This window comes from Eurosta solidaginis, chromosome 4, assembly GCF_040869045.1.
Source record: "Eurosta solidaginis isolate ZX-2024a chromosome 4, ASM4086904v1, whole genome shotgun sequence".
NCBI lineage: Eukaryota > Metazoa > Arthropoda > Insecta > Diptera > Tephritidae > Eurosta > Eurosta solidaginis.
In genome coordinates this window covers 77,644,601-77,669,160 of record NC_090322.1, presented here as the reverse complement: position 1 = coordinate 77,669,160, position 24,560 = coordinate 77,644,601, and the positions used below count along the sequence as shown (strand labels likewise).

The 24,560-nt window shown below is 35.1% G+C and overlaps 1 protein-coding gene across 7 annotated transcripts in view; it reads right to left on the bottom strand.

Moving 5' to 3' along the window:
* LOC137249995 (serine--tRNA ligase, mitochondrial-like) overlaps positions 1-24,560 on the bottom strand; it is a 176,096-nt gene that overhangs the window by 2,266 nt on the left and 149,270 nt on the right. For 2 of the 7 annotated variants that reach the window (XM_067782154.1, XM_067782153.1), the window contains exon 4: positions 3,299-3,427. The exons of 2 other annotated variants lie outside the window; for them this stretch is intronic. In XM_067782154.1, coding sequence (XP_067638255.1) covers positions 3,299-3,427 — 129 coding nt within the window. Of the gene's footprint in view, positions 1-3,061; positions 3,214-3,298; positions 3,428-20,729; positions 21,118-24,560 lie in introns of those variants that run through there. 3 more of the 7 variants (XM_067782155.1, XR_010952680.1, XM_067782159.1) reach the window with 3 other exon arrangements.

Genomic DNA, 24,560 nt, shown 5'->3' with positions numbered 1-24,560 from the left:
AGGCTTTAGTAGCGGTACCACCTTGGCCATTTTCCATTTTACGGGTATGACAAAGGTGGAAAGAGGCAGGTTGAAGACATGTGCTAAATATTTGAAACCCTCTTTCCCTAGGCTTTTAAGCATCGGCATGGCTATGCCGCCTGGGCCCACTGCTTTGGATGGTTTAGCATGACCGATGGCATCCTCAACCTCTTTGGCAGTGATGGTAATTGGTGACGCGCTGAATTTATGTTTATGTGCGTGTCTGTTGGCCCTCCTTCTATCTTTGTCGACCGTAGAATTCACTATACATTCTCGGCAGAAAGCGCTCGCGCATTTTTTCGCTTCCGACAGCACTTTATCGCCAAAGGCGATGGAAACTTTGTCATTGTGCCTAGACTGATTCGATAGGAACTTTACGGTGGACCAAAGTTAACTTACACCGGCAGAGAGGTTACAACCGCTTAGGTGCCCAACTTCGTTCTGGATACTGTAACAGGGTAAACTCTTACTTGTCCAGAATCAACCCCGACATACGTAATGTATGTCCTGCATGTGATGTGCCCCCACATGAAACCAACCATCCTTTCAATTGTAATGTGGAATCTACGCTACCTTTTACCCCCCTCAGAGGACTTTGATTGTGAGTTTTCGTGAGTTGTGAGTGGTCGTGCCCATTGAATGGGACGAAGGACTGTTAACACAACAACGAAGAGACGCACATTATCACTTACCTGCCTTTGACGACACATCTCACGGAAGCGTTAATTTAGTACTGCAGAGAAGACGAATTCCCTTGTGGGTAACAGCGCAGTTAAGGTCAATACCACGAGGGGGTGCCCTCAAGTAGGAGCTATCAAACAGTGGCATAAGATGCCAAGGATATGCTGACGATGTCGTCATAATTGCAAGGGGTAAATTCGAGAGTACGCTCTCTGACATAATACAGAGAGCATTGAGCATTACAAGGGGATAGTGCGCAAGTGTGGGGCTAAACTAACCCGTCTAAGACGACCATCATCCCCTTCACCAGAAGAAGGGTCCTACAGACCTAAGAGCAATAACAATAGATGGCGTAGGAATAGAATATGGAACTGTTGTGAAATAGTTGAGGGTCATCTTTGACACCAAGTTCCTCTGGAAACAACACTTCGACTCCATGAAAACTAGGGCCACGAAGTCCATCATGGTATGCAAACATCTAGCAGGCAAATCATGGAGCTGTAGCCCACATGTACTAAGATGGATTTATACCATGATAGTAAAACCTATGATAACATATGGCTCGATAGCATGGGCATCGAGAACAACTCGAGCGGCGACGAGGCAAGAACTGACAAAACTTCAGCGACTGGCGTATGTGTGCATCAGGAGAGCTATGCGCACATGCCCCACAACAGCGCTTGAAGCCATCCTCGATCTAACCCCGCTGCACATAGCTATAGAGCAGTAAGCGAACCTCATGAATATCGCCAAGGAGGGCTCGGGCAAAGGTAAAGTTATATCGTCCCGGAGCATGGAGGAGCTGAGAGAGAAGATTTTTATCCCTCAGCTCCCAAGGGATGATATCCTCAGTCAGATAGTTTGTGAGGAAAGGTATAAAGTAGAATTGGGAGACAAGGGTACATGGAAGGAAATCAGCATGGAGAGCATTCAGCAGCTACATAAAATAGTATGGTACACCGATGGCTCGAAGACGCCAGAGGGGTTTGGATCTGGAGTCTTCGGACCCAGAGCCAAGATATCAACACCTCTGGGAGCATACCCGAACATTTTTCAAGAGGAAGTTTTCGCCATAAGCCAGTGCGCTGACCTGAACCTCCAGCGCGAATAATCCAATGAAACAATGGCCATACTCAGTGACAGTCAGGCCGCCCTCAAGGTGATCTCGGTGTTCGAAATAAAGTCAGCACTGGTCCTTGAGTGCGTTGAAAAGCTAAACCAACTAGGAGCACACAACGAACTACTGTTGGCCTGGGTTCCTGGCCACAGGGGAGTTGAGGGTAATGAGCAGGCGGACAGCCTATCCAGAGAGATAACCTAAGAATCCTAACAGTTCTTCTTACAGGACACTGTAGGCTGAACAGCCAAATGCAAAAGCTGGGCATACTATCGAGCAACACATGCCGATTTTGTGATCGATCAGCGGAGACGGCGGATCATATCCTCCTGGAATGTGACGGAATCTCAAGACGCAGAGGGGCGCAAAGTTTAGCTAATGACCCGGTTTATCACGCAAGAACAAAACACATTGACCTAAATATCACTTTGCCAGGTAGTGTGTCGGCGCTGGATTATTCTCATTGGAACATGTATCGACACAAATGATATCTAATGTGATGACTAAAGCACTATCAAAAATCATGACAAGGGTCTTATTGGACTTGGTTTACTCTCATTGATGATAGTAGGAGAGCTGGTAGGCATTTTTGAGCAGGTATTTGAGGCACAATGAAAATTATGTACAATGCTTTTTTAATGGTATCTAAATATAGAAGCGCAGAACTGGCTAAGGGGTGGCGGGGCTGAAACAACCCTTGAATATAACAAAAAAATTAATTTTTGTATGCTAAAAATGTTTTTGAGGCACTTTGAAAATTAGATATGTTAAAATTTAATATTTGAAAAATATAAAAAGAAATAAGCCAGATTATTAGGTTGGGCCTAAAACTAAGCCAGGTCATTGCAAAATATTTTTTTTAATTGAAAAAATGTTTTTGAGGCACTTTGAAAATTATATATGTTAAAATTTAATATTTGAAAAATATAAAACAAAATAAGCCAGATTATTAGGTTGCGTCTAAGACTTTCCCAGGTAATTGCAAAATAATTTTTTTTTTGTTTTTTGTTGAAAAAATGTTTTTGAGGCACTTTGAAAATTAGATATGTTAAAATTTAATATTTGAAAAATATAAAAATAAATAAGCCAGATTATTAGGTTGGGTCTAAAACTTTGCCAGGTCATTGCAAAATAATTTTTTTTTAATTGGAAAAAATATTCTTGAGGCACTTTGAAAATTAAATATGTTAAAATTTAATATCTGAAAAATATAAACAAATAAGACAGATTATTAGGTTGGGTCTAAAACTTTGCCAGGTCATTGCAAAATAATTTTTTTTTTTTAATTGAAAAAATGTTTAATCTAAGTATTTGTTAAAGTAAAAAACATTGATTTTTTTATTCTGAATCTGATTTTGTATCTTCATCGTTCTGTTCGAAGTCATATGAATTATCTGTGAATAATAATAAATGTATATTTAATAATTATTAACTGATAAATTAAAAAAATTCTGTTATAAAAAAATTGTTGCTGCTCACCTGCTGTGCTGTTTTCATCGACAGTATTCCCTTCGTCTATAATAGCATTAATTACTGAATTTGGAGCACAATCTCCATCAAACCAATAAAATTCCAGTGAATCAGCTTTCTGTTCCCATCCGTTTCTGTCTGGTGTTAAAAAAGTAGGAAAACGTAAATACGCATTACGCCAAATACTAGTTATGTATTGTGATCTTAATAGGTGTTGGTATAATTCGGAATTACACGGAGGCAATCCAGAAGGGTCACAGTTTTTTAATAATTTTTTGAACGGCTCGTCTTTTTTATTGGCTTTGAAAACAGCACAAAATTTTTTAAACCTTGCTACATTTATGTTTGTGCAGTTCTGGAAGCCATAAATTTCACAAACGTATTTTTCTAGAGTTTCAAATATTTCCCCTCGCGAACCGGATATGTGGGCAACTGCAAGATTTATTAATGCTGTTTGATAATGTGACATTACCTCAATACACCTTACATACAAGGTATTCGTATTTATGTAAATGCCAGAATGAGTCTAGCTGGTAATACATTTTATGTACAACCAAATGAATTTCACTTTCGACCATACGCCAATAACTCATAGCGGCACAGATAAGTTATATTGAATTCAGCGGGGAGTCGTATCCGTTTACAGTTGTTTAACCCGTATGCGTCACACTGACCAGCTCACGTATCAATCAGCATGACTGATCGACAGAGTCGGTTTGTCAATGTGACTGCCAAAATATTACTACATAGTTGTATAATTAGGTAATAAGAATATTTGCTGATACATACCAATATAGAAATTAGAATGTAGTTAATTTTAGTGTGTAAGTATTGTATGTAAAAATTTTAATAGTATTGTAAGACATTTTTACTATAAAAGAGAAAGAATTTCATAATAAAAATTAATCAGATTTCTGCGCTGAACACAAGCGCCTCCCGAACCTCTTTCGTTTTTATTTGGTTAAATATTATATGGCGATCCTGCCAGCTTAGATTAAAATCTCTAAAACTGCTAAAAGTAATCTAGCTGAACAGAGATCCTGCAAAGTTTTTTTTCCCTCAAAGTCAAAATTAACTAATGGCCACAGGCCACAATTTGGAGCAGAAACCTCGCACACATATTCACAAATAAGCAAACTACCAAAGGTCGCAGGACACAACTAGAAGCAGATATTTTGGGAAGATACAGCTGATGATGGGCAACAAATCGCATCAAAATGCAAATTCCCAACTGACGCCAGCAATTAAATAAGGATATGACTGGCAGCGTAATACATGCGTAGGAGAAGTGGAATAGAATAGAAAGGCGCGCATGGCAGCATAGTAGAGTGGAATAGACATTTCGGGTCCAAAAGGAGGTACACCAATACGAATAATTATTAAAACCAACAATCCCAATCCTGACCGGTAACACGACTGGCGGCTACTATATTTAACTAAGTATATTTAAATTCAGAATAAATTGCGCGGCCTTAGGGCGCTTACCCATGGGCAAACATTTTATTTTTGCTTAGGTATTTTTTTTTATTTATTTAGGAATCGTTTAATTAATCTGCCTGCTCTGTTAAAATTTAAAAGAAAATGTGAAAAAAGAAGAAATATCCAGAAAAGTACACTCTCTTAGAAAAAAAATTTTAATTCAAAATTTTAAAATATAAAGGATAAAAACTCTGCCAAATTTTATTAAATATATGTACACAGTTTCAGTTATTTCCTTTGTTATGAATGAAATAACCACAGAGGAGGAATTTCATAGAATTTTTGAAAAGTGTGAAACCACAATAAAAAGTTTTATAAAAATCTCAGAAAAAATTTTAAAAAGTAAATCTGAAAAGCAAGGTCCGAAACCGATTACTACAGAAGAGTATCGGCGAAGGAACAAGTTACATAAAACGGAGGAAATTCCAGAAGTACCTGCCACGAAAATCCAAAGAAGGAAGCGGGGAGGCAGACAATTTAAGAAAAGAAAGGAAATAGCTGAAACTTACAAAATCCTAAATATAAGTTAAAAGAGAAAATTCAAGAATTAAGGAAAATAAAATAAATGTTTGTATACTAAAATAATTGAGTAACTTTGAAATGCCTAGAGATTTTTCGAAAAACACCCTCAAAAAGTGGAATGAAAATGACACTCTAAAAATAGAAAGTAGAAATTTTGATAGTGAGTTAGAATGGCTAAGAAAATTCTGGAAAATAATAGGTATGAATAGGGAACCAACTATAGAAGATATAAAAAATCTTTCAACTAAAGAAGAAGAAATAGTTAGGATGATGAGTATGGTCTTTCCTAACGAAGACTAAAAGAAATTATACTTAACAATTTTATAAATTTTCTCCTTTCAATTATTGAATGAATAAAATAAAATAGAAGAGAATTATTGTTCAATTTATTCAATTTGATGGAAAATATTTAGGGAAATCTACTAAAATGTCTTGGTGGACTAAAATCGCTCAAGGCATAATGATAGCTATAGCTAGAATTCGGTAAAGAAAACGCTGAAGAGGAAAAAACCGAAAATAAACTGGTCAAATATGAACCAAAGCAGGAAATAAACTATACAGAAGATATCTCAGAAAAATGGTTGATAATTCTTGTATGTATAATGTCATTTTTAATTGTCGCAATTGCAATTTTACTAAAAAAATTACATAAAAAGTAAATTGAGACAATCAAATAATGTACAACAACGCATTTAAATAAAAAAATTGTATATGCCAAGAGATGAATCAATGGCAAGAAATTTATGACACATTATTTGAGGAAAAAGCTAAAGCCGTTAAGTCATACAAATGAATAAACAAAAATTCTACTATAAACACAGAAACAATAATAAAGCATTTGAATGTAATCTTAGAAGCTTTAAATAATATAAAACAAGTGATCAATACACTAAACCACATACTTACTAAAGAACACCAAAAAGAAGCTCACCAAATTTTTTCCACAGTACGGGATAAATTCATGAACGAATGACTAAAGATCCCGTAATGCCACAACCGTGTATTTATAATTTAATTTAGGAAAAAAGTTACTGTGAAATGACGTAACGCTTTTGAAGTTTTTCGGTTTCCTTAATTATCATTTTTCTTTAAATTTTGACGTGCTTTCTAAACTGTCACAAATTTAAATTTCGTACAAACTTATTTTTTCGTTGCGATTGTTATTTTCAAATCGGGTCTTGTATCAAAAAATGAAGTGCTTTGCGAAGGGAAAACGACAGTTCCGTCCATTTATTTGGAGTGTGACTTCGATAATGACCTACATTTTAGCGACCATGTAGCCGCAATTGTATCTTAAATTCAGAGCCATAGCAAAGTCATCAAGCCCCTCGATGGCAGCACTTGGTGCAAAGACAAAGAAACGCTGTAGCTACCTTTGAAGCAATGTGCCAGCCGATTGTACGCTACCCGTCTCCAATATGGACACCGAGAGTAAAAGAAACACACTGGAAACACTGCGCTCACAAGAGGCGGAGTAGTCCCCATAAAGGAGAGAAACGAAACGAGGAACAAATAATTTCTGTTGAAAGCTCAGAAACTTGGCCATCCTAACAGACAACTGATGGAAGAGCTCCGCCTCCCAGGGACGTAAGAAGACACTTCTGCATGCACTACTAGAAATTCTACAAACTAGAAATCCGTCACACAAGAAGCCTTATGAATCAAAAGAGCATAAGGAAGGCCCTCAGTCATCTTCAAAGAATCGGCAAGTCCTATGACGATAAATGCCCGCCGAACCTATTTCTCAGAGGCCAATAACCGAAACTTGCAGTTGAGGGAAGCAGAATCTCCAGAGAGTCTCTTTGGCTCATCTTCGATTTGGATACGTGAATCATATTGACGACTGACGGCGCCCAATACTGACGACTCCTACTGTGGAAGAAATTACATTAATCTTTCGCAATTTTGAGTTTTGTGAATTTTTTATCGAAGTTTTTTGATATGCAAATTTATAATTTAAATTTCTTAATACAAAAAATATCAATAAAAATTTAAGCCAAAAAATTTGTTTTTTGTTCTCTTTTATTACATTTTACTTCATATCAAACATACTTCAAAAGCGTGACGTCACAGCTGAAGTTTCACTTTTTGTTGTTGCCTTTCATGCGAGATTTGTTACTTGGATCATGGGATAAACTGGTATCTTCAGTAGCAAAACATAATATAGAAATAACGATACCAACCACAATAGAGGAGGAACTCCATCTTGATTTTAATTTAATTCTCTCAGAACTTCCGCAAAGCCGGACTCCATCGCCTTCATTGAGCCAGACTCCATCAGTAGAAGAAAATACACCATTATCCCAGCTGTAAATGTCACAATGGCAGAAACAGTAGTAGAATTCATCAAAACAGCCTCATCAGTGCTACCAGAGTTTGATGGCAAGCCTGAAAATATATATAAAAAATAGTTTTTTGGATGCTCTTGATATCCTTGACCAAATCAAAGACAATCATGAAGCTTTGGCAATAACGATGATAAAAACAAAACTAAAAGCCACAGCCAGAAATTTTATTAGCAGCGAAAGTACAATCGCACAAATAAAACTGAAGTTAAAATCAGCAATAAAGGGTGAATCAGTAGAAGTTTTAACAGCTAAACTCCTGAACATCCAGCAACGCAGCAAAACTGTAAATCAGTACACAGCGGAAATTGAAAAAATTACTAGGTCATTAGAAGGAGCTTATATCTCGGACGGACTTAATCCAGACTTGGCAACGAGATACTCAACACAAGCAGCAATCAAAGCTATGTGTAAAAACTGCTCCAATGACAAAGTAAAAATGATAATGGAAGCAGGAACGTTCACAACAATGAACGATGCGATTTCCAAATTTACAAAGAGCTGTACTGAAATAACGGGCAACTCAAATACAATTTTAAATATACGGCAACAAAATCTATACCGGAGTAATTTCCGAGAAGGTTACCGAAGTAACAACTATGGGAATTACCGAGGTAGAAGATTTGGACCGCAGCAGAGATATAATAACAACCTTAGATCAAATAATAATAATATATAGTAATAATTTCCGACGAGGGTCACAAACCCAAAACAATAACAGATCTTACAATCAGACTCGCAATGTGCGAAGTTGCACCCAGCAGGAAAACCAAGAAACCCCACTTCAATATCAGTAGATAGAAAAATATGTGTACTAAATCTACACTTATATAGTTATATATCTACAAGAACATCATTAAATAACTCAATTTCCAATTTTTTAGTATATACAGGAGCAGATATCTCAATTATCAAAAAGAATCAAGTAGATAATCATTCAAAAATAAACACAATACAAATAATAGATTTAAAGGGCATTGGTCAAGGTGTAGCCAGCACATTAGGCACAGTTCACGCGGATTTAAAAGGCGACGACCTCTTAATTTACCATACATTTCTCGTCGTAGAAGACGACTTTCCAATTCCATGCGATGCAATAATAATAGTACTAGACTTTATAAAGAAGTATAACTGTATTTTAGACTATGCAAAAACAGAGGATAAACTAATTCTAAGACCATATGACTTTCCCCAAACAATAACAATGCATCTAACCAACTGTCTGTCTGTCAATACGATTACGATTCCACCTAGATCCGAAGTCATTCGGCAAGTTAAGGTAAATACTGATAATAAAAACATCTTCATACCCCACCAACAATTATCTGAAGGCATTTTCATAGCAAACACAATTACAGATAAAGATCAAACTTTCGCTAGAATTATTAACATCACACATAAAAACACAACTATTCAAAATTACAAAATAAATACTGAAAATTTAGATGACTACACATTAATTGAAACAACAACACACAATAAAAATAGCAACAATACAGAAAAATTAAAAAGATTAACCAAAAATTTTCCAAAATTCCTGAATTCTCGGTTAACAACATTATGTACAGAATTTTCATATTTCATATTTCATATTTCATATCTTTATTAAGTCAAATGGTAACAACCTTACTGACTAGATTACAGGTTAACTTAGTACTATTTTAACAATTTTAAAGTAAGATTTATTGAGATAAGTAATAGGACTCAATGCGTGCCTTAAACAGAGACCTTGGCATGGCAAAGTCCAGGTCAAGGCTTCTGGATAGGCGATTAAATTCTACAAGACCTCTTATAAGAGGTGCGAAACTGAAGTAATTCGAACGCAGCACTTCAACGCGGAATGTACTGTGAAAGCGGAGAGCTCTGTTAGGGACATTGAAATTCAACTGCCCAAGTAGTTCTGAGCAGTCAATGGCACCGGATATTATGTCAAAAATAAACATTACGTTTTGAACAAGACGTCTAACTTCAAGTGGCAAGACATTGATAAGCATGCATCTTGCATTGTAGGGTGGCAGGGGATTAACAAAGTGCAGAGGTTGAAGAGCAAATCGTATGAACTTGCGCTGAATTCTTTCAATTCTTAAAGAGTGTGAGGAGTATATGGGATTCCAGATGACTGATGCATACTCTAACTTGGAACGCACTAAGGCATTGTATAAGATTTTCCTGGTATATGGGTCCTTGAAATCCTTGGCATATCGTCGCAAGAAAGCTAAGTTGGTATAAGCCTTTGGTATGAGAAAGTTTACATGATTACAAAAAGTAAAAGATGAGTCAAAAATTACGCCAAGATCGCGAAACTCATTAATTGACGCAAGAGTTACATTTGAAATCGAGTACGCGAATGAAACCACATTCGTAGACTTAGTATACGTCATGTGGCAGCATTTACTAATATTGAGTCGCAGATTATTTTGACAGGCCCAATTATTTATAGCATTCAGATCTTCTTGCAGACGCAATGCATCAGAAGTACAGGAGATTCTCCTAAAGAGTTTTAAGTCGTCAGCATAAAGCAAATAATTCGAATTGTTTATGCATGAGCCAACATCATTAATAAACATTAAGAACAAAATAGGACCAAGGATGCTACCTTGTGGTACACCCGAAGTTGCTGAGAATTCATAAGACTTAGTTCTCTCGATTTCAACAAAAGATATTCTATTTTCCAAATAGGACTTCACCCACGACAGAAAGCTTGAGTGAAAGCCCATGTTTTCAAGTTTCCACAGAAGTAATTTGTGCGAAACTGTGTCAAAAGCCTTGGAAAAATCCGTATATATGGTGTCAACTTGACATCCATCCTTAAACGCAGAGACACAAAACTGAGAGAAAACAGCCAGATTTGTAGTAGTCGAACGTCCCGCAATGAAACCATGCTGACATGGATCGACTATTTTATTTATAGCGAATGATACTTTGTTTTTAACTACCTTTTCAAAAAGTTTTGAACATGTTGACAGTTTGGATATTGGCCTATAATTCTTTACTTCATTTTTATTGCCTGACTTGAAGATAGGAGTGATAGACACCAGCTTCCAGCGATCAACAAAAACTCCAGACGATAGCGAAATATTGAAAATGTGGCACAGTGGCACACAAAGAGCAATACTACACTTCTTAAAAAAAAAAGAGGACAATCCATCAATATCATTTTTGATTGAGGTCTGTAAGGAGGATACACCCAAGATAATATCGGTCTCAGACAAGGACAGAGACCCAAAGTCTAAAGGTTTGGGGCTATCAGTAAGATACCTGTTATCAAAGTTATCGGCCTCAGCAACAAACGTAGATTTGAAAAAATCAGCAAAAAGATTTGCCGAATCGACCAAACTGTTGGAGCAAATGTCATTAAATTTGACACAGGTAGGTATATTAGAACAACCTTTCTTTGAACGAACATAGTTCCAAAAAGATTTAGGATTAACTTTCAACTCATCTTCAACTCTAGAAACGTATTTGTTGTACAAAAACTTATCAAGAACATTGAACTGCGTCATATAGGAAGTATACCGATCTTTAAAAACAGTATCGCTGGTATCCTTGTATAATTTAAAGTACTTATTTCTTTGATTTTTCAGCTTTTTCAACCTAGTATTGTACCAGGGTAGTTTGTGAACTTTAACTGGTAGGAGAGAAAGATTCCTACTGAATATGTCAGCCATCTTTACCAAAAAATGTCGAAACATTCAGTTGCATTTTTAGCAAAGAAAATAGATGTCCAGTCTATTTCAGATATGAGAGAGTTTAAGGATTCATAATTTGCATCCTTAAAGTTATAGGCGCGCTCATTATTATTTATATTGTTTTTCGGCACTAGATCGAAGAATTCAATAGATAAATATAGGGCTACATGATGCATATCTGATTTATATATAGGAAACACACATTCAGTCAAGTGAGTTATGAGGTTCTCATCGACAAAAATTAGGTCCAAAATATTGTTTAACTGGTTCACGAAACTGTTAATCTGAATTAAATTGGCACTAAAAAGGGTGTCTAAAAAATTAATCTCATGGGGATGATGAACATTAGTAGGTGTTAAGATATCATCCTCTAGTAATTTCGACCAAACAACCTTGCTGAGATTAAAATCTCCCAGGACGCAAAAATTACTATCAACATTATATTCATATAGGTCAAATATATTATTAACATGAGCAAAGTAGAGCAAATCTGTGCTGCAAGGCGGAATGTAAGAAACGCAGATAAATAAATTACCAGAAGGCCCAGTAATACAGACACAAAGCTGGTCCAAGAGAGAGTCATCGTTAGAAAGCGGCACAAAAGAAGAGAGAAGAGAACGCCTTAAAGCAATTAACACCCCACCGCCTCTGAGACGCCCTGTTTTAATAGGGTCTCTATCCTTTCGATAAGTTTGAAACAGACTATGATCAAAAAATTCTGAGTCAGGGAAGTCATTATTAAGCCAAGTCTCAACAATGACGTAGACATCATAGTCGCACCGTAAAGTGGCTAAAAATATATCTTTAGATTTCGTTCTCAACCCAGATATATTCTGATAATAGATATTTATACTTTTTTTAATATTACCGCATATAGCTAAGGTTTTGCAGTTGAGCCCTGTGCTTTTTGAAAAAAACGGAATGGTTTAATTTTGACGCCCGATGGCCATAGCGAAGACTCAAGAAGCTTATTATATATTGAAGGCGAGACTCCAAGTTTAAAATTACATCTTGATAACAAACTCGAGTCTGCATCTTTCTTTATTAATTTAAAACAATGAATTAATGAAGGCGAGATGTTTGCATTATGTGAGACATAGTCGACAATATCGCTAGCGCTTACCGTCGGCTTAAAAGACGACAAATACAACCATTTCAATCGAACAGCTAAGCTAAGATTATTGTTAGATGCTAAGCTAGAATTATTAATAGATGTTAGGTTAGTAGCGACTGATCCCTGACGGCCAAAGGCTACAACCCTGGAATACCCAGTTTTATTATTGGCAGGTGCAGCAGAACTGATATTTGCATCACTAGAAGAACAAGCGGCAGCGCCACTAAAAGAACTGGATGAGGAAGACAAATCAACAATAGCACAATGAACATTTGGCACAGCTGAGTTGTTGTTAGTGCTATCATCTGTTGGTTGTTTTGTATTTTCTGTCGTATCATCTTCGCAAGTTGATTTGCTTGTTACGCCTGACTGAATTGCTTTTGCATTTTCGAGAGAGGCTGCCTGTATTGTTTTCGCAGCCTTAACAGCTTTCGAGTTAATTTTGCTTGTAGAGCCAGCCAACTCATTGCCTTTGCCTTTGCCCTTTTTTTTTTTGTTGTAGGCTGTTTTGTTGCAGATTTTGTTTGCTTATTGCTGTCCGCAGCACTAGTGAGAATGGATTTGATATCACTAGCAACTGTAGCAACAATACTGCCAAGATTTTTCATTTCAGAACTCATCGTAGAGATTATACCATTTTTATCTTCTATGACTGAGTATAATGAGCGAATTTCAGCTGATAAAGAAACACACTTTAGTGATAATTGAGAGTTTTCACATTTTAGAGCATCCATGGTCGATAGTATACGAGCGTTATCACAACGTAGGTCGGCAATGCTTTTAACAATACCACTTAAATAATCATTGCGCTCAACATTGTTAACGATAGTGGGGAGAGCAGTAGGTGGCGGCGTACGAATAGACGCGCGTCGCTCAACCGAACACACTTTGCAGAAATAAAGTTTGTTTGACGAAATGAGAAAATCAAGATCATCCGTCGACATGTTGACACACTTCAAATGAAAGAGGTCATTGCACTTAGCACACAACACTTTCAGTTGGCCTCTTTCAACCTTTTGTCCACATTCGCACGGCATAATGATATTTAATGATAACACTTTGCCACTATTAATTTAATTTTATTATATCATGTTCCTTTGTAACATTTAAATATTACTTTCAGGATTGAAATCCAAAACAAGAGTCACTATCTCAATGTGGCAGTAGGCACAAATTATTAACATTTGTTAAGTGAACAATTAAAAATTGCACATAAATACGGAGCGAAAATAAACACGTCCGTATCGCTTGACGACTGTATTACATCTTTATAGACATATTTGCATTAGAAACAGAACCGATTACCTCTAATAATTTTTACAAACAGAAATTACGTATGAAGGATGACACCCCTGTTTATATAAAAAATTATAGATTGCAAGAGATAAGCAAACAACTAAATAAGCTAATAGGAGATGACATAATAGAACCCTACATATCAGAATACAATAGTCCAGAGCCGACCACACAAATACTAAAACAATTGCATAAGTGTGTGTAACAATTGAGTGATAACTCCCCACAGTGTGCTAAAAGAAAATGTGGACTATGAAGTTTGAAAATAAAAAGGATTTTGGTTATTTGATTTCAAGCTAATCCTGACTATAGCTGTTTTTTTTTTACGTCTATATACGTTTACGCTTAAACTTTATATGGACTGCTAAGCGACAAACTTTAAATACACCTCTGAAATTGCTACGCATAAAATTAGTACTACTAAATTTCAATACGCATTATACTCAGATGTAACTGAAATATGTGTCCATGTTTCACCCTCAGCACTAATTCCATGTATTCTATGCGCGTCCACTATCTATCACAACTGATTCAGCTATATGTTACACCCTGTAGCTGTAGCTGATTGCGTAACCACTGCCGCTGATGGGTCTCCTAAGCATTATCTAAGCGAGGATAGGCATTTTTTTCACGCGCAAACGAAACGTATACGCGTGTTAAAAAAAACACGGCTTTTTTTTTTATTTTAAGAACGCGGAGGTCAAGCTAGTCAGATAAAACTTTTTTATAAAAGAAGGTATGGTGTTTATTCAATGCAAAATTTACTTAAAAAAATTCACTTTTTCATTAAGAAAGAACTATAAAACAAAGTAAATGTAAAGATAGAAATATATATTTTCAAAACATATAGTTATTCAATAAAAAAAAATTTATGAAAATTAATAAAACTAAGTAGAACGTATAAAAATATATTTATATTAAATTGGGAATATTTGTTAATAATTAATTAATTATTAATAATTAATATTTAAATTGTCAATATTAATATGTATGTTCAAAGGAACTTAATAATACTTACTAAAAAAAAAGTCACCTTAAAAGTCACTTTAAAATTGCAGCATATTATTTTTATTATGTGCCCAAAAAGTAGCATGGACTTTTCCTTTTGCATTCACTGTTGATTTTAGTGAGTAACAAGCGAAAGCAAACGATCGTGACCACACATTGTTAGTGTCGGTGTGAAAATACGAACTCAAATTGCACAATGTGCAACTTTTGGCCGGCTTTGCAATAGTCCGATTTTACTAGTTCCCAAAATGTCACTTCCAGGGAACACAGAAAAAAGATGGAGATTAGTAGTTGACTACAGACATGTAAATAAAAAGTTAGCAGCACTCCCAAGAATTGATGACATTCTAGATCAACTTGGAAGAGCAAAATATTTTGCATGTCTCGACCTTATGTCAGGCTTTCATCAAATAGAATTACACCCAGATTCTAGAGATATAACCTCATTCACAGCTGAAAATGGCACTTATAGATTCAAAAGACTACCCTATGCATTAAAAGTAGCACCAAACTCATTCCAAAGAATGATGACACTGGCATTTGCAGGCCTCAAACCATCTCAAGCATTTCTCTATATGGATGATTTAGTTGTCCTAGGGTGTTCGAAAAACACATGCTGAAAATTTTAAGAGATGTTTTCTCCACTTGTAGGAAATGCAACTTAAAACTGCATCCAGACAAATGCCTATTTTTCAGCCAGGAAGTAACTTACTTAGGACATAAATGCGCAAGCAAGGGAATATTACCCGACCCAAGCAAATTTGAAATAGTTCAAAACTACCCAACACCAAAAACAGCAGATGAAGTTAAAAGGTTCGTAGCGTTCTGCAATTAATACAGAAGATTTGTACCGAACTTCGCAGCATACTCAAGAAAATAACCTAGGCTTTGTAAAAAGAATGTTTCGTTCGATTGAACAGAAGAATGTCAAAAAGCTTTTGTCTACTTAAAGAAAGCATTAATTAGTCCAAAATTTTTGCAATACCCCGACTTCAATAAAGAATTCTGCATAACAACATACGCTAGGGGGTATTCTTGCGGAGAAGTCCTTAGCCAAGAACACGATGGCAAACAGTTACCAATTGCATACGCTTCCAGATGATTCACAGAAGGTGAAACCAACAAAGCTACAATAGAAAAAGAATTAGCCGCAATACATTGTGCTATAACCTTCTTTAAACCATACATCTCTCTGGTGACTTCGTTGACGAAGGTTGTTTCGCTCTCTGCTACCATTTCGTTTAATTCAACGCGCTTTAATATAAGCTTACATTAAAATTAAACTGTATGCGCGAGTGCATACCAAGTTAAAAGTACAATTTATTCTATACCTATACATAGTAAAAAAATTCCCAAACGCGGTGTCGATTCGTGTGATGAAGACCACGGGTCTTCATCGAAAACGCGGAAAGCCATGGCGAAAGATACACCTAGACATAACTACTGGGCTACTCTACAAATGATAGATGATGAAGGTCAAGATATTGAACTGGATTCACAAGCTGAAAACATCATTGAAAAGAAAAGAGTATTCGTGCCACCAATAAAAGTGTTAACTCAAAATAGTGCATCAGTTCTTAAACTGCTTGAAGAAAAAATAATTACGAACTATGTTGTTAAGAAAATCTCGTTGGGACTAAAAATCATCTGCGAATCAATTGAAGTATATAACCTGACCAGGGATAAGCTTAAAGAAGGAGAATTCCAATTTTTTTCCCATGATCAAAAAGAAAAGTGCCCCTTTAAAGTAATTCTCAGTGGTCTCGACTGCAGAACAAATGACGATATTAAATTCGAACTCATTGCACGTGGTCTTAAATGTCAAGAAGTAAAGGCCGTCACAAGAGTTTACAACAATTACACTGATACTATTTATGTTATTAGTTTCGAGAATGGTTCCGTTAAGCTCAATGAGCTTCGGACAAAAGCCAAATCTCTCTTTCGTACAATAGTTAAGTGGGAATTTCAGAGAAAACTGAAGAATAAACCAGTTCAATGCCGAAACTGTCAAATGTTTGGCCACGGAGAGAAGAACTGTAATGTTAAATCAAACTGTTCGAACTGCGCTGGAAAGCATAAAACGTCTGAATGTCTCACTCCAAATATTGTACGCTGCGCAAACTGCAATGGCAGCCATAAATCGACTGACGTATCTTGTCCAAATCGTGATGCTTATCTCAAAATAAGAGAAAGAGCAAATCCCAAAAACAATCGAAAAGGGAGCACTCACAAAACAAATCATACACATGTTTTCAATGCTCAGTCGTTCCCACTGCTTACGACACACGTTAACAACCATTCAACACCTAAAGAGAGAGTTCCAGTACCTCCAATATGGTCTCATCGTACATTAGCTGAGAAGCAATCACAAAGCGGCTTGTTTACAGAGGAAGAGATAACTAGCCTTACTTTAGATATACTCTCTAAATTAAAGTTATGTAAATCTAAAGAGGACCAATTTCATGTTATCACACAGTTAGCTGTGAAATATTTGTATAAAAATTCTGTTTAATGGTTGTTGTTGCACCTCTAAATGTTATAACGTGGAACTGTAGAAGTATCCGAAATAAAATAACCGAGTTTTTTGATTTTCTTGTAAGGAACAAAATTGACATTTGCTTACTGTCCGAAACCTGGCTGAAGAGTAATGATAAACTTTATCACTCCTACTGCTTGCGTAACGACCGGGAAAATAGAGATGGTGGTGGCGTAGCCATTATAATACATAAATCTGTTAAGTGTACTTTGTTACCGAAAATACAAACTACAGTGATCGAAAATATTGGTATAGAAATTTCATTTACAAATAATACAAAGGTATGTTTTTTTAGTGTGTATTTTCCTGGGGGATCAAGAGCAAGTGGTGTCGGTCGCAGATTTAAAGCAGATTTGAGAAAATTGTTTAACCAGAATACAAAATTTGTTGTCTGTGGCGATTTTAATAGTAGACACCGTGACTGGGGTTGTTTGAGGGCAAATTCTTGGGGAAATATCCTACACGAAATGAGCATAACTCTACCTATTTCCATTTTATACACACAAGAGCCCACATACATTCCTGCTGCTGCAAGATCAAATCCGTCAACTCTTGATCTTGTGGTCTCAAATATACCCCATATCATAACTGCACCTACAGCGGTAAACAGCTTAAGCTCTGATCATCTTCCGGTTATGTTTAAGATAAATGATTCCACGAGCCCGTCTCCTCCCATACAATTTGATTTTAAAAACGCAAATTGGAAGCTATACACTAAAGTACTACATAAATCGCTGCGAGATGTGTCATTAGATCTAGATTCCATTAACGACAAATCCCAAATCGATAACAATGTCGCTTTTTTGTCAGACAAAATTTTAAATGCGGTCAGATTGGCAGTTCCCAAAGTGCCATGTAAAAAACATCATGTCAGCTTACCACCACATATATTACAACTTATTAGGACAAGAAATTATTACCGCCGTCAATGGGGTCGATACAGAGTTCCAATCGACCTTGAAATGATGAAAAGATACACCCGTTTAGTCAACTTAGAAATTTTGTATCACAGAAATAATTCATGGTCAGAAAAATTGAGTGAACTTGAACATGGATCTAAACCCTTCTGGAATTTAACAAAGGTCCTAAGGAAAAAGTCCGTAGGAATTCCACAACTAGTCTCTGAAAGCGAAATTATTTATACAAATGAGAGAAAAGCGGCATTGTTCTCTGATAACTTTTGCGAGTATCACAAAATTGCGGAAAACTTAGGTACGCAAAGCAATGCTAATTTGGTCACCTCTGCTATAAGTGACTTCGATCGTCTTGTCATAAATACCCCTACTTCTAACTATGTAGATTTCAAAACGGTATCATATATCATTGGTCAGCTGCATACAAGAAAGGCATCTGGAATTGATGACATCAAAAACGTGATGATTAAGTACTTTTCTAAAAGTACAATCGATTATTTAACCTTTTTAATTAATTCGTGCCTTAAAATACAATACTTTCCTGACACTTGGAAAGTCGCAAACGTTATTCCTATTCACAAAGCAGGTAAACCAAAAAATCTTGTTACTAGCTATCGACCAATCAGCCTATTAAGTAGCCTCAGCAAGATACTAGAACAGGTATTGAAATGTAAAATTTGGGAGGTTCTATCTTCCAACGACATCCTACCAGACGAACAGTTTGGTTTTCGACAATTTCATAGTACATCAACTTAAAAGACTATGGAAGCATATAAAACTAAACTTTAATGCAAAAAAATCAACTGCCCTCGTATCCTTAGATATTGAGAAGGCCTTTGATACTATGTGGCATGATGGTTTAATTTATAAGTTAATTAACTACGGTTTTCCGCCGCATTTGATCGCAACTATTAGAAGCTTTTTAACTAATCGATATTTTTGTGTACAAGTTGGCAATGAGTTTAGTGACCTTAAACTAATTCCTGCTGGCGTTCCTCAAGGATCAGTTATTGGCCCCATCCTCTATATTATCTATTGCTCAGATATACCAGCATTACCTGATTGTAACTACGCAATGTATGCAGATGACATTGCTATTTTTAATTCCCATGAGATTGGTCAAAAGTCTGTAGAAATACTACAGTATTCTCTAAACATTATCATCAACTATTTGTGTAAATGGAGAGTTAAAGTCAACGTTAACAAATCTCAAGCCCTCTTTTTCACAAGAAAAAGAAGTTCTTGTTACTATCCCAATTCTAAACCAAATATATGCAATACTGAGGTGCAGTGGTCGACCAATATCAAATATCTTGGAATTGTACTTGACCCAAAATTACGCTTTAGAGATCACACCCAATATATTCAAACTAAATTTAGTATAGCTCTAAAACTTCTGTATCCGTTAATAAACCGAAAATCTAAGCTCAGTAATGAAAATAAGGCCACAATTGACGGGTGCCCAGTCTGGGGTAAATGTGCCAAAACGCATATTGAAAAAATACAAGTTAAACAAAATAAGTTGTTGAAAATTTTGTTTGATTTGCCGTGGCATTTTTCAACTACAAAGTTGCACACACAAAACAAAATCAGTCTCGTTTCGGACCATATTGAAAAAATAACTGACAAATTTGAACGCCTCTGTGATATATCTACAAATCCACTAATTTACAATCTAAATTACTCTTAGTTTATCATATAATTAAACTGCGTACTATATTTATGAATAGTATTTATAGGTAGTATTAACTTTAATGCAAAATATAATTTCCAAGGTTTTTTTCTAAGCTAAATCCTAAGTCTCCTAAGCTAGATTTTTTCCCTTATATCAACTTTAAGTTTTAGTAATCGATATATTTTAAACTCACTTATAATACTATAGTTGTAAGGTTTATTTAAGAAGCCATATCATCTAAAACCGTGTATTTAAAAAGTTTAAATAAATTGAATTGAATTGAATCTACAGAAAATTTCTAATTAAAACCGATCACCACCCTTTAACATATCTTTTTTCGATGAAGAATCCTTCATCTAAGTTAACACGAGTAAGACGATTTTGAAGTGGAGTATATCGCAGGAAAGGAAAATCACATTGCGGATGCATTATCTCGCATAACAATTGTAACGAACTTCTCCCGGATGCTGCCGTTTACTACTGAAAAAGGGTCAGGCGCATGCTTCCGAGACGGGTCTGCATACCTTGCTATGCTACGGTCTGGCTCAGGGAAATGGGAGTGGGCTTGTCTCGGTCACATACAGCGAAATTCGTACGAAACAAAATCTGTATACAGGGTATTTAACGCTATTTACCTCATGAACGGAGATAAAAATACAACACAAAAAAAACCAGCGGAATCAAAAAGGGTCATTGCAACCAGCGATGGAGGGATTGGTAACATGGAATTTTCCCTCCTGGTATTTACCCACCCAACCTGTTAATGTACCTTGACTTTATGTACATTAACCCAAGAAAAATACTTAAACCTGGTATACTAACCTTTCCCTACATTTCGTCATCAAAATAAAAGAATTAGAAATCCATTTTTCTTTTATACTACAATAATTTCATACATTTATTGAAATAAAATTAATAACTAACATTATTAGATCAGCTAATTTGTATGTAAGAATATAACAAAAAAATTAATCCATCCCATTCTCAGTATTTAGATATTTTTAACAATTTATTCAAAAGCCAATTACTACTACCTAAGATTAATAGATATATAATTAATCGATATATTTATTATTCGGATATACGAGCTCTTATAACCGCACTGCGTAAACTAGCCTTCACGCACTGAATACACCTCTGGTGCAACTGGCATCACTATCAGCTGTTGCTGAACAACAGTGGCAATTGTACTCAGCAGGGCGAATTGGATTCAGCGAGTTTAGAAAAATGAAGATTGAATGAACTTGTTGCTGTGAAAATAAAGAGTTCAGTCGTGAAAAAAGATAAAGTGTGAGTTTAAACATAAAAACGATAACCTATAAATAAGACTACAAATGTGAAGATTAGTATAACTAAAACGTGAACAAACTATACATACTAAGATTAAAGAAATACAATACAAACTAAAATAAAACAACATAAATATAAAATCAATTAAATTTATTCCATTTATTGTTGGGTGAGTGTGTGTGGGCAGATCATTTTTCATGGTGTCTAAGATGGGCACCTTATGTGGCGACCGTGGGCCGTGCCGCAAAATGGCGGTCACGCGCATAAAATGCGCATATAAAAGGTGTAACAATTTTTAATTGCCGTAGCAAAAAATACCTTTTTCATTTAATTCGAATTCTTTAAAATATTAAAATTTAAAAATTAAAAAAAAAATTCTCACAAGCATGCGAAAAATTAAAATTCTTTAAAAATTATCCAAAAATCTAAAAATTGAAAAATCATAAAAATTTAAACAAAAAAATATACAAAAAAAAAATTTAAAAAACATTCAAAAACCCATACAAAAAAAAATTTTAAATCATGAAAAACTTTACAAAAAATATACAAATATTTAAAAATTTTACAAAACAAAAATTGTGGAAAAGGCAACTGAATTAAATAAAAATGAATTTTCTCTACAAAAACTTTTAAATGGTTACATAAGGTGGTGTTCGGAGTGCAAATAACAATACGTAAAACTAATTTTTTTTGGAGATAATAATAATAAGCGAAATAACTACATAACTTTTTTTGTAAAGCAAAACGCAGAAGATCTACAAATACAACATAATCTAGAAAACTAACAACAACAGAGGTAAATTACAAATTATTAAAATAAAACAGAAAAATTGACAAATTTAATACATAACGGAGATAATTTATACATACATATGGTAATAATTTGCGAAATTGATAAATTCTAAAATAATATAAAACCTAAAACCACAAAAGGGGTACTGTACCTCAAATACCACATAACGGTCATAGTCAGAACACGCCACAAACAATTACGGCTATATGTACAGCTATACCAATACATAACGCCGAAAACTACAGCAAACATCAGCAGCAGCACAACGCTAGCAGAGGAGGTTATTATATAACAGAAGAGGGTATAATACGGCAGACTAGCAGCGGCAGAGAAGATTATATTATTCGACCGGCAACGAGTAGCGACTTCAGAAAAATTTGCAGTACGGGTATGGCGCACAGTGTGCACAAAACAAAAGTAGACTATTAAAATTTTCTTTCAACTTGTTTCTTTAAAAATATTGTAGTTTTGAATATTCATACTATCCTATCATTTTACTATATTATAATTAATTGTTCCTATAAATACCAAACATCAACATCACCTATGTAATTACTATTCTCAAAACAAAATTTATTATTAAAACATTACAAAAAATACAAAAAAAAAAAAAAAAAAAATGAGAAAAGCACAACACAAATACATTTATAAAAATTTTCTATGAATTTTTTAAATACTATGGGTCACAGTTAGACAAAACCAAACCTAAAATTTTCCAATTAATGCATCTAATCAAATAAAATTCTTTTTTCTACTTTTTCACATTCAGTATATTTCAACTGTCTTAATCACAACTTCATAAATATGTAAAAATTTAATCTCGTTGATTCTAATCCAATTTAGAAAAATTCTAATCATTGTAAACTTTCACAAAAACATAACTTTGTAAAATTTTCATTATAAAAACTTTTTTGGTTTTTGCCCAACTACCCCATATACGTACTTACGTTATAAGTGCAACAATTTATTTTGCCAACCTTTCATGGCAACACAAATATGAGATTTTGATTTTTTTTGTGAAATACGGTGCGTCCATAAACAAACATACATAAATTTTTTTTGCATAAAGCGGTGGTTCCGTAATTAACCAAAAAGAATTTTTTTTGCGTAAACGGTGGTTCCGTGCAAAACCAATGAATTTTTTTTTTTAATCCCGGTGCGTCCGAGGATATTCATATTACAAGTTTGAAAAGATGCGGTGCGCCCGTATCTATAAAAATAAAACCATACAATTTTAACAAAGCGGTGCGTCCGTTGTCAACAGCCAAGTCCTTTTACCAAAATAAAATATTTTCCTTTGAAATCAATTTAAACTAAATTACTTCAATATACATTCAATTTATCATTAAATATTCAGTCTTTCATTAAATTGCCGGATAATTCTTTCAATTTCACATCAACATTCAATTCAATTTCAATTTCTGTTAAATTTTCGTAAGCAATTTCTACAAATTCGACTTTAATCAGTTTAAATATTTCTTCTTTGTTCCTACTACATATGTTTCTTAGAAACAAAAAAGTAGTTCCCAGAATTTCAGAGCAAGACTCAGATTCCGAAAATTCAGATTCTAATTCCAAAAATTCAGATTCCAATTCCAAAAATTTTAATTCCGAAAGTTCCGATTCCGAAAATCTTGACTTTAAAAGCCCAGTTTCCGAAGGCTCAACCACATATTCGCCCAGTACAATCAAAAACCTTTTTGTTAGACTTTCTTTGTCCGGAGAATTTCCCGGATTTGAGGAATTGCCCGAAACACATATTTCAAATCCTCCTAATTCCGATACAAATATGGCAACTCCTGAGGAAAAAAGATCCTTTATCAGCATGTGTGCGGGTATTATGCGTGAAAATTATAGCGGCGGGCCCCTGGGTCTTGAATCTTTCATTAATAAAATTGAGTTAATCGAAGAATTTGTCGACGAAAATTTAACTGGCACTTGTATTTCATATATTAAATCCAAACTCGATGGTAAAGCTCGAGAAGCGAGACCAACTCAAATACTTTCAGTTAATGATATAAAAATAGCACTACGTAACCGTATATAACCCGACAACTCCAAAGTTGTGGCCGGAAAAATTGCGGCTTTGCAGGTTAATAATAATAATTACACCAATTTTGCAAAACGCGTCGAGGAATTGTCTGATTCTTTGGAGCGTTCCCTCATTATCGAAGGGATTACTCAGGCCAAAGCACATGAAATGGCCATCGAGCAAACAGTTAACGTTTGCCGATTGAACGCAAAAACCACTTTAGTCAAATCAATCTTCGCTTCAACCAATTTTTATGATTCCAAGGACGTAGTAGCTAAACTGATTGTTGAGCAATCAAATGAAATAAAAGAACGCCAAGTTTTAGCATTTAGAGCTCGGAACAATAACAATTTTAGAAATTTTCAAAGTAATAACCGAGGTCGAAATTTTCAAAATCAAAGTCGTAACTTTAACAGTTATAGACAAAATATACCATCTTTTAGTAACAGTAACTATGGCAACAACTTCAATTGCGGCAATCAAAGGCAAAATTTCCGTTCCGGTGGCGGAAATCGGCATCAGTCTAATAATAATGTAACGATTTTACTTGCAAATCCTCTTTTTGCCCTTCTGCTAAG